This window comes from Pezoporus wallicus, unplaced genomic scaffold (genome assembly GCF_028554395.1).
Source record: "Pezoporus wallicus isolate ANWC-B61680 ecotype Strahan unplaced genomic scaffold, APGP_CSIRO_Pwel_v1 contig_3181, whole genome shotgun sequence".
NCBI classification, from domain to species: Eukaryota; Metazoa; Chordata; class Aves; order Psittaciformes; family Psittacidae; genus Pezoporus; species Pezoporus wallicus.
Window position 1 is genome coordinate 7,366,110 of NW_026641700.1, and position 16,660 is coordinate 7,382,769.

Genomic DNA, 16,660 nt, shown 5'->3' on the forward strand with positions numbered 1-16,660 from the left:
TTTAGAATTTCTCCATTGAAAGTATAAATTCTGGTTATCCCTTTTTCTTTTTTTTTTTTTAACTATTACTGGCAGAGGCTTATCTGCTTGCCAGGAGAGAGGAGCACTTAAAATTACCAGAGTACCACATTGCTTTACATCCCAAAAAGGGAGAGGGTGTCTGTCTGGCACACCTCCTGGAAGTTGAAGTGGCAGGGATCTGATTGAAACAATTCTGTACAGACAGCACTTAAGTTTCTTTAGGTGCTCAGCGCTTTCACCCCGTATTGGTAGTCTTTCAATGCATCAAGTCTGGAACAAGCAGAGGTTTCTTTATTTTCTTGGAAAACATGCTGTGGTATTAGGTTAGTAATTTAATCTTCTTGGCAATATAATAGTTATGGTATAATCCCTCACGTTATAAAAGTAATTGCCATAATCATAACCTACATTCAATTATTTATTTTGCTACAGTGCAGCTGTAGTGGTTTTCCACTCCCAACCTGCTGTCCTATCGATGAGGAGACAAGAAGGTGCAGAAAGCAGAGATCAACAATCTCGACTCCAGCCCATCCCTCTCTCTTGCCTAATAGCAAGTGACTCCCCATCCCAGTTAATAAAGAGCTCCTTGTCCCTCCATTATGCAGTGTAATCTTTAAAAGATTACATTCTCATTTGGGAATGAGCCAAGAGCCAGTGGGAAATTCTCTAGTAAATTGGATAGGGAGACAACAATATGAAGGGCAGCTGGAAGGGAGCACATTTTTTTCAGGACATTCCTATTCCTGAGGCCCTCCGGCATTGTTAGAAGTCCTGCAGTCTCGGCTCTTTTCACTGCTTCTGTTGTCAGGATAACGCTATTCAAGAAGGGGATACAGATTAGCTGTTTTGAAGATGGAATGTGTGGAAATGAATATTGAAAAGTAGTAAGAAAAGAAGGGGAAAGCCCAATTATATTTTTAAGTCTTACCACCTTACATAAAAACAAGTGAAAAGCGCTTTGTTTTTAAACACTGTATTAAGTGCATCAACTACAATAGTATAATGGAGGGGGTTTCTTCCATGTTTGTAGAAGACAATTTGAGCACACCATCACTAAAAGCAGAAACGCGTATTAAGACGGATTTTGAAAGGAACATTTCCCTCACTGCCTCTTTCCCCTTGCCTACACCTTCCAAGAGAAGCCTTTGCTCTATGGAACCTACTTTCCAGCCCACCCTACCTGTCATCCAGGATATAGAAAACCAAAACAACACAGGACAAGAAATGCTATCCCACTTATCCCTCGTTATGGAAAGACGTAAGTGAATGAGAAAGGCAACTGGATTTCTATTGTGGGTTTGTTGTTGGGGATTTCCGTTGTTTTGTTTCTTGTTTTGGGGGGTGGGTGGATTGCTTGTTCTGGGGTGGGGATTTTTTGATTGTTTGTTTAAGTTTTTTTATGTATATGTAAAAAAAACATACTTTTAGCATTCTTTAAAAGTACTTTCTCAAGAACTCACGCAATTTTATGTATCCAAAAGACTAAATAGGTACCTCAAGTTTATTTAGTCAGTAATGGCATACTTATACTCCTATTTTAGTGCCACGTTTTGTTTAGAAAATACAGAAATTTCATTTTAAAAAAACAAAGAAAAAAGCTGCAACATTACTAAAAAAAAAAAAAAAGGAACAGATTTTTTAATTCCTCCAGAAAAATAATTTTTTACTATCACATGAAATTCCAATCATTATTCCTTTCCATGTAACATAATTAAGTTATTTATTAAGAGGAAGTAAAAAGATAGTTGTCACAGCAGGGTATCAGAAAGATTGATTTTACCCTTAAATTACTGTTCAAACAACTACAACTTTCTGCAGGACTCAAGTAACAAGAGTTACCTATAGGCCACAGGAGGCAGTAATTAAAATACATTAAAAGAGAGGATTGTTTGCAATTTAAAATCTTAGTGTCAGGAAGTCCTGATTCAGCAAACTATCTCTATTCAGCAAACCCCTACACACATGCTTGAAGTTAACCACATGTTCAAGAGCTATTGAAGTACATGGACTTTGGCCCCATTTCAGAAAATCAGTTATATACACATTTAACTGGCTGAGATGGATGAAACAAAGAAAAGAAATTGGGATAAGAGAGCTGTACCTGAAAAAGATCCAGCCAAACAATAATCCACAAAATAAGAACTTATGTGCAGAGGTGTAATGCCCTTAATAGTTTTCCTGAAACATATATGTTGGCATTTACAGTTGCATGAGTTTACTGTACTGGAACAAAAAAAATAGCATGGGTGGGAAGAGAACTATGGTAACTTTGTCATTAGAGAAACAGACCTTACATATAGATGTTCACATCCCAAGGGGCATACACACAGATCTCAGAGATAAGACAGGAGTGTGATAAGAGAAATATCATTGTATGAAGACCACTGTAAGCAGAAACAGCAGCACCCATGGTGACTTTGCCTCTTTTTCAGGGAAAATCTGTTCTAATACCCAGCATCAACAGAGCATGTTCATGTCTCCTCTTCTACAGTCACATCCCTTGACATCTCAATTCAACATTAAGAGGAAAAACTAACTCAATTTGCTTGGGTTGGGTATGGGGAGAAAAGAAAATGGAACCTTTCACACACTTCTATCTCTGTTCAAGCAATTCTGCTAACAAGTACAACACAGGAGTATTTTAATGCCCTTCTTCTCAGAAACCAAAGAACAGCCTTTTTAATGTCTGCCTCATGTGAGAGCTGTTCTCTCTTTCATTTATATTTCTCTCTCACTTCCACTCCCTCATGCTAGCCCCTCCTCAGTTTTCTTCATGTCAGAGCAATGCTACTTTTTCTCCTCTTCTTGTGTGAATTTTCCTTTCCATTTGCCCCACCAAGTCTGACCTGGGGTAGGAATAAGTCCTTTATAGAAATAAAATGCTTACTGAAAAGTGATGTGGAATGAAAGTACCTCCATCATCCCACACACTGCACTTGCAGGCTACATAGCTTAGAGTTTAACATTGTACCTTAATGTTTTTTACTGCACTTCATTTTGCAGATGTCTTTTATTTAGAAGGGGAATTTCTAGCCTTTAATAAGAAATACTGGAGCAAGCTACAAGTAACGAAGAGAGAACACAAGGCTTACATGACAAGCCAATAAATTTCCCTAAACACTACATTGTGCATTTTTACTAAGACCCACAGGAAAAAAAAACAACAAACAAACAAACAAACAAAAAAAACAAAACAGCAAAACCTTCAGAAAACAAATTTCAAAATAAAACCAAGCATAAAATCAAAAGGGGCAGTAGTCATTTTCTGGAATTCCAAAGAAAGAAAAAAAAAATACTTCTCCTATACCCATTAAGTGCATTTCTCCTTCAAGAAGATTTCTCTTAATAATGGTATGCCACAAATGATCATTAGGCAGGAAAAACGGGTCAGGGCAAGGATAACAAAGATGAAAAGAAAACTGCTGGGAGTTCACCTCTGCTGTTTATTTTGATGCACACTTAAGATTCATGTCGGACTATTCTATTCTAATTGCGTTCAAAGATTCAGTTCTCTAAAGAACACAAACAAAACTAGCAAGGGCCATCAGCCAGAACAAAGCTTTCCTCACAATCATAGAGTAAGGTCAGCTTTTGTGTGTTCTTTTATATGATAATATCAACTCCTCTGTGTTGACTTTTTAATTTAAAAAAAAAAAAGGAGAAAGTAAAGCTTTTTTAAGACTAATGGCCTATTTCAGCAAAGGCAGCTTTTTTAACGTGCTCACACGTTTTCTAGATTCTTTTGGCTCTGCTTTCCTTATCAAGTATTTTAAAGCTTTTACACCTAATCTAGGTTAGCGTGCTCCGGTTAGCAGCTTGTATCCATTGAAAGGAAAGGCAATAATCCATCTAGGTTTAGGGCATTTCCATAGAACTGATGCAGAGCTGTGTCAATTTTAATGTCATGCTACGGAGAGTGCATGCAGCTCTCTCCACTTTAGAGGATTAAAAGTGACCTCTCTTACCAAAATCAATAAGGGCAGCTTGCTGTGACTAATAGGTTGTAGAAATTCAAAAGAGACAGTTTGTAACACTGAGTTCATTCTCCCTGTGTCGCTCCCCACCCAGCCCCAGACTGGCTGGCAGAGCTGCACTTTGACATGAACATTCACATGGCGAACTGATGTCTGTTTGCTTCCCAGGGACCAAATCGAGCCACACACGGTTTACTCACATTTCGGGGAAGAAAGAAAGTCGATATTTATTTGATAAGAGTGGATATGTCAATTTCTGTAGAGAAGCATGTGACAGAGCAAATAGAGTAAGTTAAAGTGTACATATTTTTTCTCCCAAGTATGGTTTTTAAAAGGCCCTACTTTTATATATTATCAGGAGATAAACAAGTACCCAGATACTTCATATCACTTCACCACCATAGGGGTTTTTTTCTAGTCTCGGAGCAAAGACTTTTCTCCCTTTGGATCTTTGCGTAGTTATAATAGGCTAAAAATTGAAATTCCATTACAGTCAATGGAGCTGCCCCAGAGATACGTGAAGCTATACATCCAACTCCAGCATTCATTAACTGCCATGTCATGTGCTCAGTTGTTCTGGCTTCTCTTCCTCCACTATTCCTTTTGTTACTCTGAAGTACTTCAAATTTAACAAAGTTTGGGGGCTTTTAAAAATACAGTAACTTGGTACAGTACTAGAAACAAGTCATGCTACAGAGTGCACACAACCGATGTAAAGCAAGTTTTCAGTTTTTCAGTTCCATATTTTTTGTAAGACTAAAGAATACCAGTAACTCAGATCAGGATCTCCTACCTTACGGTGAAAATACCCTTCCTGGATATCTCTAATTTCTAATTTATTTTGGTAGAGGTACAAATTAAAAATCCTTACTCACAATTCATAGCTTGTGGACATTTTCTCCACGTAACAATCACCATCATTGTCTTTATGCCAAAAACCAAGACTCGCCTTGGGGGAGCAAGGGAGAAAAGGGGCTGAAGTAGTGGGAGGAACCCAACTGTAAGGGTTTAGGAGTCCCTATGGAGGTTTATAAATAGACGACTGCCATGTGCAAAATGTGAAAGAAACTCACTCAGCATAAGAGCTGTTGCTGTTTTGAAATCTAACTACATCCATTCAGGCAGTAGACAGAGTTATAAACAATAAATCAAGAAATTATTAACATTTGAATTTTGGCAAGATAATAAAATGTGTAGGGGCATAATCAGCAAATAATAGGAAAGATCTGCAAGTGAGCCCACCAATTAATGATAAATAGGACTTGGCATGGAATAACTTTACCAATGTGGATCTCATTAGATGGCCATGGAACCTGTTCCTGCAGCAGCCCTCTCCAAGTGAGGGAAAGGTGAGGTAACCAACATGTCAGCGTACTCACCCCCTTGCAGCTCTCGGCCTTTGGGATTGTAACCACCTGGGCCAAAATGACAACCTTATGCTGCCGTAAAGGCCACGCCATGGTTCTCTAGGCTTTAAGCTATAGGTTTCCTTGTCTCAGCTTTTGGACCTTTGCTCTGCAGTTCCATCACAACAAAGGTGACTGAAAACACACAGGTTTGTTCACTCTGGAGAGTGAGAGTCCCTCGCTCCTCTGTTCACCTTGCTTTATTAACAACACCTCTCAAAGAGGAGAATGCCCCCAAGCAAGCAATCACTTAAACAGATAAATAGTTCACACACCAGGCAGGGGGAATGGAGAGGGGGAAGAGACCCTGCCTTATTAGACTGGAAACAGACACACCATATTAATACAAAGAATCAGCATATGGTTCTAATAGGGTTTCTTAAAATGATTTATCAGCTGTGATTAAGCCCTCGACCAGCATGTCTATCTTCATAAATAAAGTAAAAGTGCACCTTGCTCTGAAATATATCAGCAGTATCTGATTACCTACCCAACTATATAGGCTTCAGTCCACTCTGGGGAGCAAAGAGCTCATGTTTTATAGCAGAGTGTATGCTCTAAAGACATTGCCAAGATTTAAGGACTTTACTTAAGAGATAGCCTTATAAAAATGCCGCTACAGGGAAGCTTTATCTCTTCATCATGTGCCATCCACTCGATGCTGCTGAAATCTCAACTGGCAACAAGAAAGCTGTGCCACTGAAAACATTCATAGGAAGACCAAGGCGAAGTGCTCAACTATGCCATGGGGTTGTGAAAGAAATGTCAGAATACAATCAGGCAGGCATCCTTTTTTTGGGGGTAGCCAAAATATACAAAACATAACAAAACCCCAAACATTACAAGAGGGTGACTCAACTTCTTTGGGACAGAGACAATATAAAGCAGAAGGAAAGTGGACTGTCCTGCCTGAGCTCTGCAGGATGATTCATCAGCCGGAATTCTGAAGAACATGGAAGGATTATGCTTAGGGAGGGTTAGCTCAATCAGAAACGTATGCCTTCAAGAACCGACTTTCTGCATGACTTAGGCACTTACTGCTGAAAAAACAATCAGGTCTTCTCTCAGAGTATGAAGATCTAAACCCATAAATCCATTCAAACACAGTCCATTGCTACAGAAGATAAGACAGACCTGCCTGCCAGCAGAGGGTAAGACATTGTACTGTCAGTAACGAGCCTAGGTTAAAGCCTATTCCTCTGAATGTTTCTGCAAGGTCATGATAAGAACTCTGTTGTCCTGCTATGTTTTCTGCACCATTAGGCAGAAAATTCCCTTTTGTAACACAGTTCAGTGTGGCAGCTAAGCATCTGAACATAGATACGTGCTCAAAACAGGACTCACAAAGTCAAGGGACTAAAGTGCCAACTGCAGAACTGCCATATAAAATACAACATGCCACCACATGTCTACCATCAGAGCTCTGCAAGTCAAGAAAAGCAGTTAAAATCTAGCAAGCCTACCCATCTGGAGAGAGGAGGAGAGCATTCTTCCTGTCTTTAGCAACACTGAACAACAGCTGATAAATCTTTAACACACATGGTTTGTGGGATGCCCTATGCGGAGACCGAGGAGATATGGAATCAATCCGAGGCTCTGCCACAGACTTCCTGTGCAATTTTCAGCACGTCACTTAAGTCCAGATCCTTTATGGTAGCTCACCAATTCGCTTCTGCTTTATTTCAGTGAGAGCAAGGCACCAAAATGCCTTTGAAGGTGTCTATCAATCTTCTGAGGCCACATTGCTGAACTTCTTTTGGAACCAAAAGAGACAGAAAGACGCTTGCTTGGTAGAATGGAGGAGAGCACCCAGCTCCCCTGCAATTCTCATTCCATGTGTGCGATTCCTTCAAGAGCTTGGTGCCTCACTACAAAGAAGCTTTGGAAAACAATGTTCTGTGGAACCTGTTTTTCCTTAGAAAATAAGAGACAAAGCATTTACCTTCTCCATAGGAATGCTGCAGAAGCTAATTATGAAGGGCAAAGGGGGTTTATAAAGCGACAGTGAGCCCATAAAGCAGATCGACAGCCTGCTGCAATTACTGCATATAAAACTTCAGAATAACCCACTGGAAAAAACTCTGATACAGAGTTATAATGTATTCTTACATTATTTTAATGCATAACACATAAGAAGTGCTATGCTGTGAAGATGCACACATCTTAACAGATACAGATGTTATATCCCTGGCAGTGTTTAAGGCCAGGTTGGATGGAGTCTTGGGTGACATGGTTTAGTGTGAGGTTTTCCTGCCCATGGCAGGGGGGTTGGAACTAGATGATCTTAAGGTCCTTTCCAACCCTAACTATTCTATGATTCCATGATTTAGAGTATAGGCACTATAATGAAATCTTTGGATGTGGGGTGATATTCTGGGTTTTGATCTCAAGAGTTTTGAGCTGTCACCTTGACAACAGCTTAACTGATTGATAAAGTGACAGCTTGAAGTTATTACAATACCTACAACCACGGTACCCCGGTCCCTAAGCACTATATTAACATAAATCATTCATAGTGTTATTCTGTATCTGTTACAATATACCATATAAAATACTCAATCTTGGTGGAAGAAGTCAGAGGGACCTTTGACTTGAAAAAAACATGGACTTCCTTACATCATATTTAGACAAATGCAGGGAGAATGCATATATGTGTATTTATGATTGCATAATTAAAAAATAAAAATAAAAATTACCAAGCATTCAAAGATAGGTCTTTGTTTTCTTCTGCTGTACAGACTGTCAGTCGAGCCACAAGTGCACAAGGAACAGGCTTACAAATTTGTACATTTATATTACTTCACGAGTGAAATTCAGCTGTTTCAGAGCACTTGCCTCTGAAATGTCTACCACCACACCATTCTTCTCAATGACCCCACTAGAGTTTCAGAGTATTCACAAGGGAAAACTGATAGCTGCAGAAGCAGGGTGCGCACTCAGAAGTCATACTGTTCTACACCAGCACACTGCAGCACTGACACCACCTCCCACAGGACCATGCTTGAAAGGAAATCAATCTGCAGGTGTCCTGTCCTGCATTACTACAAAACTAAACACAAACTGTACACATATTCCTGAAGCACAGCCCTGTGACGCACATTAATCATGTGAGGAGGGAAGAAGTCAGACGAGTGCACTCCTTGGGAAGGGAGCTGGTTTTCATAAATGGCCGGTGTTGAATTTTATATCCACTAGCCATGCCAACCACCAAAATGAACCCTCCATCCTTGTTCTTCTCTTTCATCAACAGAGTGTGTTGCCAACACTACTATATAGCCTATTACCATTACAATACAAGCCTCTAAAATCCAAACATTTGTGCGATGTGCTTTATCAACATACAAATATCTTTTACTTTTCATATATGGGTACCTTATTGCTCTTTCCTGTTCAAGAGTTCCATTTACTGCACTGCTACTGTATTGTCAATGATTAAATGTGAGCATGAACCTTCTGCTTTAACGGAATGATGGACCAGATTAAAACAAGGTATGAAGTGTTTTCTGATGTCCAACCAACACAATTCTTGCAACTTCTCCTACTGGGAAAGTCAAAAGATTTCAAAATGGCACCTTCTGCAAAAGAGCAGCATGTCCCCCAGGGGCTGCCTCTGCCCCCAGTGACATGACTGAACAGTATCAGCCCCTTTTTTTGGTTGGTTAATTTAAATTAAGCTTCAAAAAAACCAGCAGCAAACCCTACCAAGTTTGTGCAACAGAAGAAATGTTTATTGGGTATTCTTATTCCATCAGATTTAGGGGAACTGATTTGGTATTTACTTTTTATCTCCTTGTTGCAATGTAAGAGGTTTCCTTTTTAAAAAACACTTAAACAAAAGCCATCATAGTTTTTTCTGCAAACTTTTTAGAAGGCAGAAGGGAAGGCCTGTGGGACAGGTTTAAATTTTATGTAATGTACACAAGGCGCAGAAATCACGTTAAATTTTTCACCAAACTATACTGCTCAAGAGACAGATTCTGTCTCTTCCATCTTGCCCTGAATTAGGTCATCTTACCCATACTCATAGGCTACAGCACAGAGCTGTGACTTTCAGAAAATATTTGCAAGAATTCTCTCCTGGTAGTCAGATAGTCACTGAGTTCAGCCCAAGTTTATACCTTTCACATACACATCAGACTGTAGCATCATCCCTTGTTTAACACAATTAGATTGGATATCCAGGCTTTTGATCATTGTGTAGACTGAACTTATTCAACCACCAAATGCTCTATATTTGTTTTTCTTCTATTTTTTTACTGGACTGCTTCAATTCACAGATGTTTTTCTGGCAGTGAGGGGCCTGCAGTGGGATAGTATACTTAGAACAGGTATATTAAGCCACGCAGAGGAATTGCTGGCCATGAGCTTCCTGAACTGACATTGAACAACCCACAAAAAGCATTGAGAATAGCCATTTTCCTGACCCATTTGCACAGTTTACATGTTATCTTGAAGCACTGAACACTGGCTAGAAGATTTCAAAGTTGCAGGATAAGCCTCAGAAAGTGATGCATCCAAATTCTAGCATAAGCAGAATCTTCTGAGAAAATGCCTCACATTTAAAATACTCAACTATTTCAGAGTATTCTAAGTGCTATACTGAGCATATTTCCACTCTTTCTCATTTCATGCAGGGAGGTCAGGCTAGATGCATTTTAAGGAAGCAGGTCCAATTAGTTATTCACAAACAGATCCAGACCCTTCCCATCTTTGACATTATCCTCTCAGCCTCAATGCTCAAAACAAGATGAAACAGCAGGGCCTATCCAGTAGCAGCAAAGGTCATGTGTTTGCATTTATAATCCACTACAAATGCTTTGGACACTTAATGCTCCCAGCAGTGTAAACCTAAAACCTGCAACTAGTAGGCTAAAATGGTCATCTGATCTGGCAGCACTACCTGCCTTGTTGATTTGGGCTGCAGATTTTGTCTAGGGCCAAGCTGCCAATTGCTGCCTGCCTCAAGTTCACAAAAGCTGTGATATTTACCTTTCCAAGTAGAAATACAATATAGGTATGCTTTTACCTGTGCTAATCTTGGTGGTGAATTTGGCAGATAGGATGCTTATGACAGGAAGAGTGCCATCAAGAGGATATAAAAAGCCTCTTTCTCACATGCTTATCAGTATGCTTGTTGCTGATCTATAGCATCCTTTGCATTTAAGGAGTACGACTTTCTCAAGCTGATGAGAAAGCTGCAAGTATGCAGCTAATACTTGATGGTAGAGGCAACAGAGGAGCCAAGCAAACTGACAATCTCACTTCCATTTATAACTTTATTTTTCTCATTTCAATTTAGATCCTGGAAGTAATCAGCATTATTACTACTTGCATCCACTCAGTCCCCAAGCAGAGGCTAACCAACATATACTTTAAGAGATGGTCCTTGACGCATGAGTTTACAACCATAGGACATATCAAGTATGGAAGGCAGAAAGATAGAGTACTCCCACTTAACACATGAGCAAATATGGCATAAAGTTGTTAAGCGATTTGTTCCCAGATAAGCAGCTGGGATATTCATGCAAGTGCTTTCCTCTCAATACAACCTTTACAAGAAAAGGTACACACGGTGTTCCCGAAACTGTGCGCTCAGTGCTTCACAGTTAATTTGGAATGTCACCAGTTCACATAACCAGCTTAATCACAGCAAGTTCTCATGGATTATCCATGAGCTCCTGCTCAGAAGAAAAAAAAGAACAAAAGAAAGAAATAATGCAGCCAATTAAACTTTATCCTTTGAGTTTTCAAATGATGACTCAAGGAGGAAAAAAAAGAGAATGAGTGTTTTTCTCTTAGAAGATTTCAGCATCAAGCTGTGTGCTAAGCCACAGCAATATGCTAAAATAAACAAAAGTATTTCTCTCAGAGTCCAGAGAAATTAACACAACCAAAAATATTTTTGGATTACTTTTCTGAGCCATGAGTAAGATTTCCATGCAGCTAGTCTTAGTCTGCAAGGCTTGGTAGGTCCAGTAGGTCCATTAGGCTAAAGCTAAATTGCACTCATATTCTAGGGACAGGCTGTTAGAAGCATTTTGTTAGCAATAGCTGCAGCTTGAGGAGTCCCTTTCTGTCATGGCCTCTGTCTCTTGCATTTGCGTAAAGCCCTACTGAGCCCTGCTTCAGATTCCTATCTGACAGTCAGTGGATAACATAAGAATGTACATACAGCAGATTAATTGGAAACACAGAGCAAATGTTACAGGTTAGTCAGCTAGTCAGATTTTCTCCCTTTTTTTTCTTTTTTTCACCCCCCTTTTTTTTTTTTTTTTATGATTTCCCTTCCTGCCATCACTCATTTGCTCTCTGGAGATCACCAATGGCAGCTGCAGGGTCTGGTAGGAGAATGGCAAAATAAGACTTCCAGAGGCTGACAAACAACTGGAATTATCAGGAAACTTGATGCCTTTGTCTAGGTTTTAATCAGATTATGCAGCGACCACTTGTAAACTGAAATGGACTCTGCAACATCAAGAACTGCAATCTGTGGCTAACTGCGCAGAAGTCTACATCAGTAGATTTCTCCTCACCTCCCACTTGTGCAAAATAAACACCATGCAGAAAGAACTGCTTAGGAATCCTCTCATTTGTGAAGAAGTAGCAGCGTACAGAAATGTTCCCCTTGACTCTGCCTAAGACTCCCCACTGCAGCACATAAGACACAAGTTTTAACAAGCTAAATCCAAAATTAGACACACTTATCCTATTACGTGGCTGTTTCCTAACATTCATCCTGCACACAAAGCTGTGAGGGCAGTCAGGGCTATTTTCCCAATCCTGGACCAAAACTTGGACTCTCACATTTGGACACTCCTTTCCTTTGTTCAGCATACCATGCTGCTGTTTCTCCCCTCTTCTCTTCTACCTTTCCCAGTCTCTTTCCTTACAAGCCACAAATAAACCATCCCTGGACTCCGTTCCTTATGAAGCCAAAGCCAAACAACTCCTAGACTCCCTTCCCACCTTCTTTTTACAAGCCTTGCATCCCATTCTGTACCTCAGCAACCAGCTTTACCTCTTTTTCTTTTTTCAAAAAAAGCCCTCTTGGCCTTTACTTTGCAGGTCTCAAGATCTTTAAATGCTGCTACCTCCAGGGCTTTCATAAGCCCAGCAGCACAAATGCCTCGCGTGTATGAATTTTGAGTTGGATAGCAATCACCAACAGGCAAAGGAAATGACAATACAGGAGCCATAAAAAATAGGACCTACAGAGGAAGCCCTTGCAATTGGAAGCACAGACACCCTGAAAGGGAAAATAATGCTGAGGCAAGCTAAGAAAAAGTCCCCTCTGGCTTCAGCACCATAGCTGCTTCGTAGCAGCCTTTTCCTACTTCTAGTCTGTGGTCCCGGTTAATGTTCAAATTAGACAAATAGAGATTACCGTGAGAACTAAGCCAAATAACACACTGTTCAATAACTGGGGAACTCCTTTGGCAGGGGACACATTACACAGGAATTTCCAAGAGCCACAGAAATGGGAGAGGGGAAAACAGAAACACAAAGGGAACGTTGTGAAGGGGAGGCAGTGGGCAGGTTACTGGAGGGCTGCAGGGAGCAATATGCTGATGTAGGAAGTTGCACATTACTCGTGTTTTAGCCCTCAAAAGCAACCAGAACTTTGGATCTTATTTGAAAAGTTAAAATTTCATGCATTAGCTCTTGCTGGCCTCCATAGTGCATTAAGCTGTTTTACAATTCCCTGAAAATTTTAACAGTTCTTTGGGATCTCTCAAAATACCTTAACAACCTTTGGGCACAAGAGTACACTTAACCACGTATAAATATATCATTCAACCAAAACTTACAAATACTAAAACTAGAAGAATACTAATTGGGAATGGCATACATTATCTACTAGGTATTACAAGTTAAAGTTTCTCCCTTCAACATAAATACTTTATGAGAAATACAGAAACAGTAATGATGACAAATAAATCCAGGGCCCCATCATGTTGCAGAGGAAAGAGCAAAACTTTTTTTTTTTTCCTTTTTTTTTCTTAAGTAAATGCTCCTTCGTTTTCCACATTTCCCTGTAATGCATTTGAGCAAGTTTGCAGTCCTCACTTCAAAGATGATATAATTTTCCCAAGCCTTTTCCTCAAGAGGTGTGTGGTTTGTGTTACAGTTTACTTAAAAGCAGAGACTTGGAATCAAACCCTGGCAAACACAGTTACACACTTCTCAAAATGTAACGCTGGGTTTTTTCTGGTTTGGGGGGTTTATATTTGTCAACTGTTTCAATAGTTTAAAAAGTATGTCACATCGTATAGTGCCACCTAGTTTCTAACCAAAAGGTTACTACCAGGTAGCAGAGCTCAATCTGCTTTCGCAGATAGTGATCTTGAAACATGTCCTTTAATATTTCAAGAATATAAAAACAGGAGGAAGGATTCAGTGTGCTCAAACTCACCCTTTTGTTGTTCTCTTCTTCTTGTGCCTTCCTAAACTCGTGTTCTAGGGAGCAATCGATGTCGTTGAAGAGGCCCACTTCCTCACAGTTCTTCAGAAAGCGTGTTGGTGTAGGAGTCTGATCTGAGAATATGACAATAAATGATCATAGGTATTTAATACTAAAAGGAGGAGGAGACAATTATATTGCCTTCCAGGGACAGAGAGGCTCTAGATAACCTCTCCACCCCTACCACACCATCATTAAAAATGAACCACACAGCACTGGATTTCAACACAATGCACTGCAGACAGCCAGTGTTTGCCAGCAGTGTCCGAAAACACACAGCACTGTTCATCATTCAACCAGAAAGACAACAGGCCAGATTTTCACAAGGCACATAACAGAAGTGTATAACCTTAAAGTGTGCAAGTGGTCATCGTAATTGATTATAAACCTTCAACAATAGGTGCATGCAAAATAATGAACAGTGCGTATCACAAATCACATTTACATCACAGCACACAGGTAACTGCTGCAGATACACGTTAGTTAACACCTTCAAGTGCTTGAAAACCACCCCAAACATACACATTCTTTGCAAAACCCATGAAGTTAGCCACAGTGAGAAGTCTGCTTCTAGCAGAGTTTTTGAAAGAATTAAATGACATTTAGAAAAACCTATGAAATGTTAAACTTTGACCACAAAGAAGCATCCTTATGTGTTTTATACCTGAAAGTGTAATATACGTAAGCCAAGAGATTTGGAGTCAAAATATTTTTAATGCATGCCTTCATCTCTAGGAACTCTTTTGCCTTCTCAGGAATAATGTGGGGAAGGACAGGATTCTCTAACACCAGGCAGCACAAGGTATTCCCCCCACCTCTTCAAAAACCTGTCAGATAGATGAGCTACATTGCCCTGTGGACTGTATTTTCAGTGATGACCTTGGTGCTTCTTCAGGGAGTGAAAGTTCAAGACCGAACTTGGGAATTCCTGAAAAGTCAGCTCTGAGGCACCTCCATTCGTTCTTAGGCAAGTTCTTAACTATTCCACCTCACCTTTCCCATCACCCCCTCAAAATTACAGTACAGAGCCATATTAGCAGAAGCAGGGGAAAGTATACATGATCCTATCAGCTTTACACACATTTTAAAAAAAAAAGAAAGATAATAAAAACCTCTTTTCTTACCTGTTGGTTCCTTTTTCCCCAGCCCCCATTCCAGCTCAAGCTGCTTTGTGCCTAATTTTATGGGAAGACTGGATTCACTCTCTTCAAAAATAATCTTCTGCACAATCATTGACAACTACCCTATTGTTTGAAATTCATTCTTCACAGACTGAAAACTCTGTCGTACTAATCCCAGTGGCCCATGTTGGGCCAATTCTGACCTCAGAAAAAAAAATTGAAAAAAAAATTCTTCCCACTTCATTGAGTTTGAGAAGAAAAAATTGGTTTCTTGCGCCTAGCTAAGCTGGGTCAAGTTCTAATGTTTCTCCCTCGATCAGCATAGAAACACACAGCAAGCCCTAAACAAAAGGCAGCACAAAAGCAGTGCATACAAATAGAAATGCAGTTTTCACTTGGAAACTAAGAGGGAACATCAGCCTCCTCCATTATAAAACCACCTGTGTCAGGTGTGGCCCTGCAGTTTTGAGCTTCTCAAGTAATCAATGGGCAGACACATCCATTTGCATTTATATTCCTGATGGAACATATTGGTGTAACATAAAAAGCAAGTCCTTAAAGTTAAAATTCTGCTTTATTTCTTTTGGCTTGAGCATCCTACGTGTGAGCTTAAGGGAAACAAAACTCAAGTGTTTGGGAATGCACACATATTTATCTATTAGTTTTCACAGCTAACTACTGTGTTACCAGAGTCAGAAACATAAGACTTTCCAAGAATCTTGAAAGAACTTAGCACAAGGAGCTGAGTCAAGGAGGTGCTGACATTGATGGGAGCTGAGGACACTCAGCACGTTACAGGTTCATATACTAAACAAAGTAGCGCCAAACCAGTCTCTAGGGTAACCTCACTGAACTCAGTAGATTTACACCAGGGTTGTGTTGGCCTTTGGACTGGAGTTTGTGCTGGAAATAAAGTGCACTAAAAAAGCAGGAGAAATATATTTGATTTCCAAAAAGGATTAAATATTACTTTAGTGAGCAACGCAACTATTTTGTAGGAAAACCAAGAGAATCATTGCCAAGTTTCCCTGGACATAAAGGGTTTGTTAGCATTTGAATGTCAGGCAAATACAGGAAACGTTTTATTTTTCAAAGTGGTATATCCATATCAAATAAGCAAGGTACCAATTTCATCACCAAAATGAGAAACCAGGTTTTCATTAAAAAGTTGATGGCACCACTTTCACTGAAATCAAAAATCCTATTTTTTTTTCCAGAGTCGAAAATCTGGGGACAGAGCAGAAGAGAAGACACTAACATAGGTTTTGTTATTTTCCATCAAGGTACACAGCTGATACAGAAATCAAGCATTACTACAACAGCTATATTAGCTCAGAAGCATCTTAATGGGTAACAAGGTGGCGCTTAGGCACATGTAGCTGAAGTTCCAGATCTGTTCAGCATCTATTTCATGAATGTTAGACAGACAAAAATAATCTCAGTGAAGTAACAGTGAAAACAAGCAACCCAGAGCACAAATGTGACTTCAAATGCACAAAGGCCTCATCAGCTTTTTCTGTACATGGTGAAAGTATATCTTCTGCACTAAAAGCAGTCTGAGATAATCAAATGTGTTGCCTACAGCTGATCTTTCCAATCCACTACTTTATTATCTAAAAGCATCAACACTGATAGATTAATGACACCTTTTACACCACCTACATATTGACATGGTGA

At 39.7% G+C, this 16,660-nt stretch overlaps 1 protein-coding gene across 2 annotated transcripts in view; it reads right to left on the reverse strand.

The window, feature by feature from the left end:
- Positions 1 to 16,660, reverse strand: part of CREB5 (cAMP responsive element binding protein 5) — a 254,026-nt gene that overhangs the window by 186,671 nt on the left and 50,695 nt on the right. For both annotated transcript variants that reach the window (XM_057424865.1, XM_057424866.1), the window contains exon 4: positions 13,815 to 13,936. In XM_057424865.1, the coding sequence (XP_057280848.1) occupies positions 13,815 to 13,936 (122 nt within the window). The remainder of the gene's footprint in view (positions 1 to 13,814; positions 13,937 to 16,660) is intronic.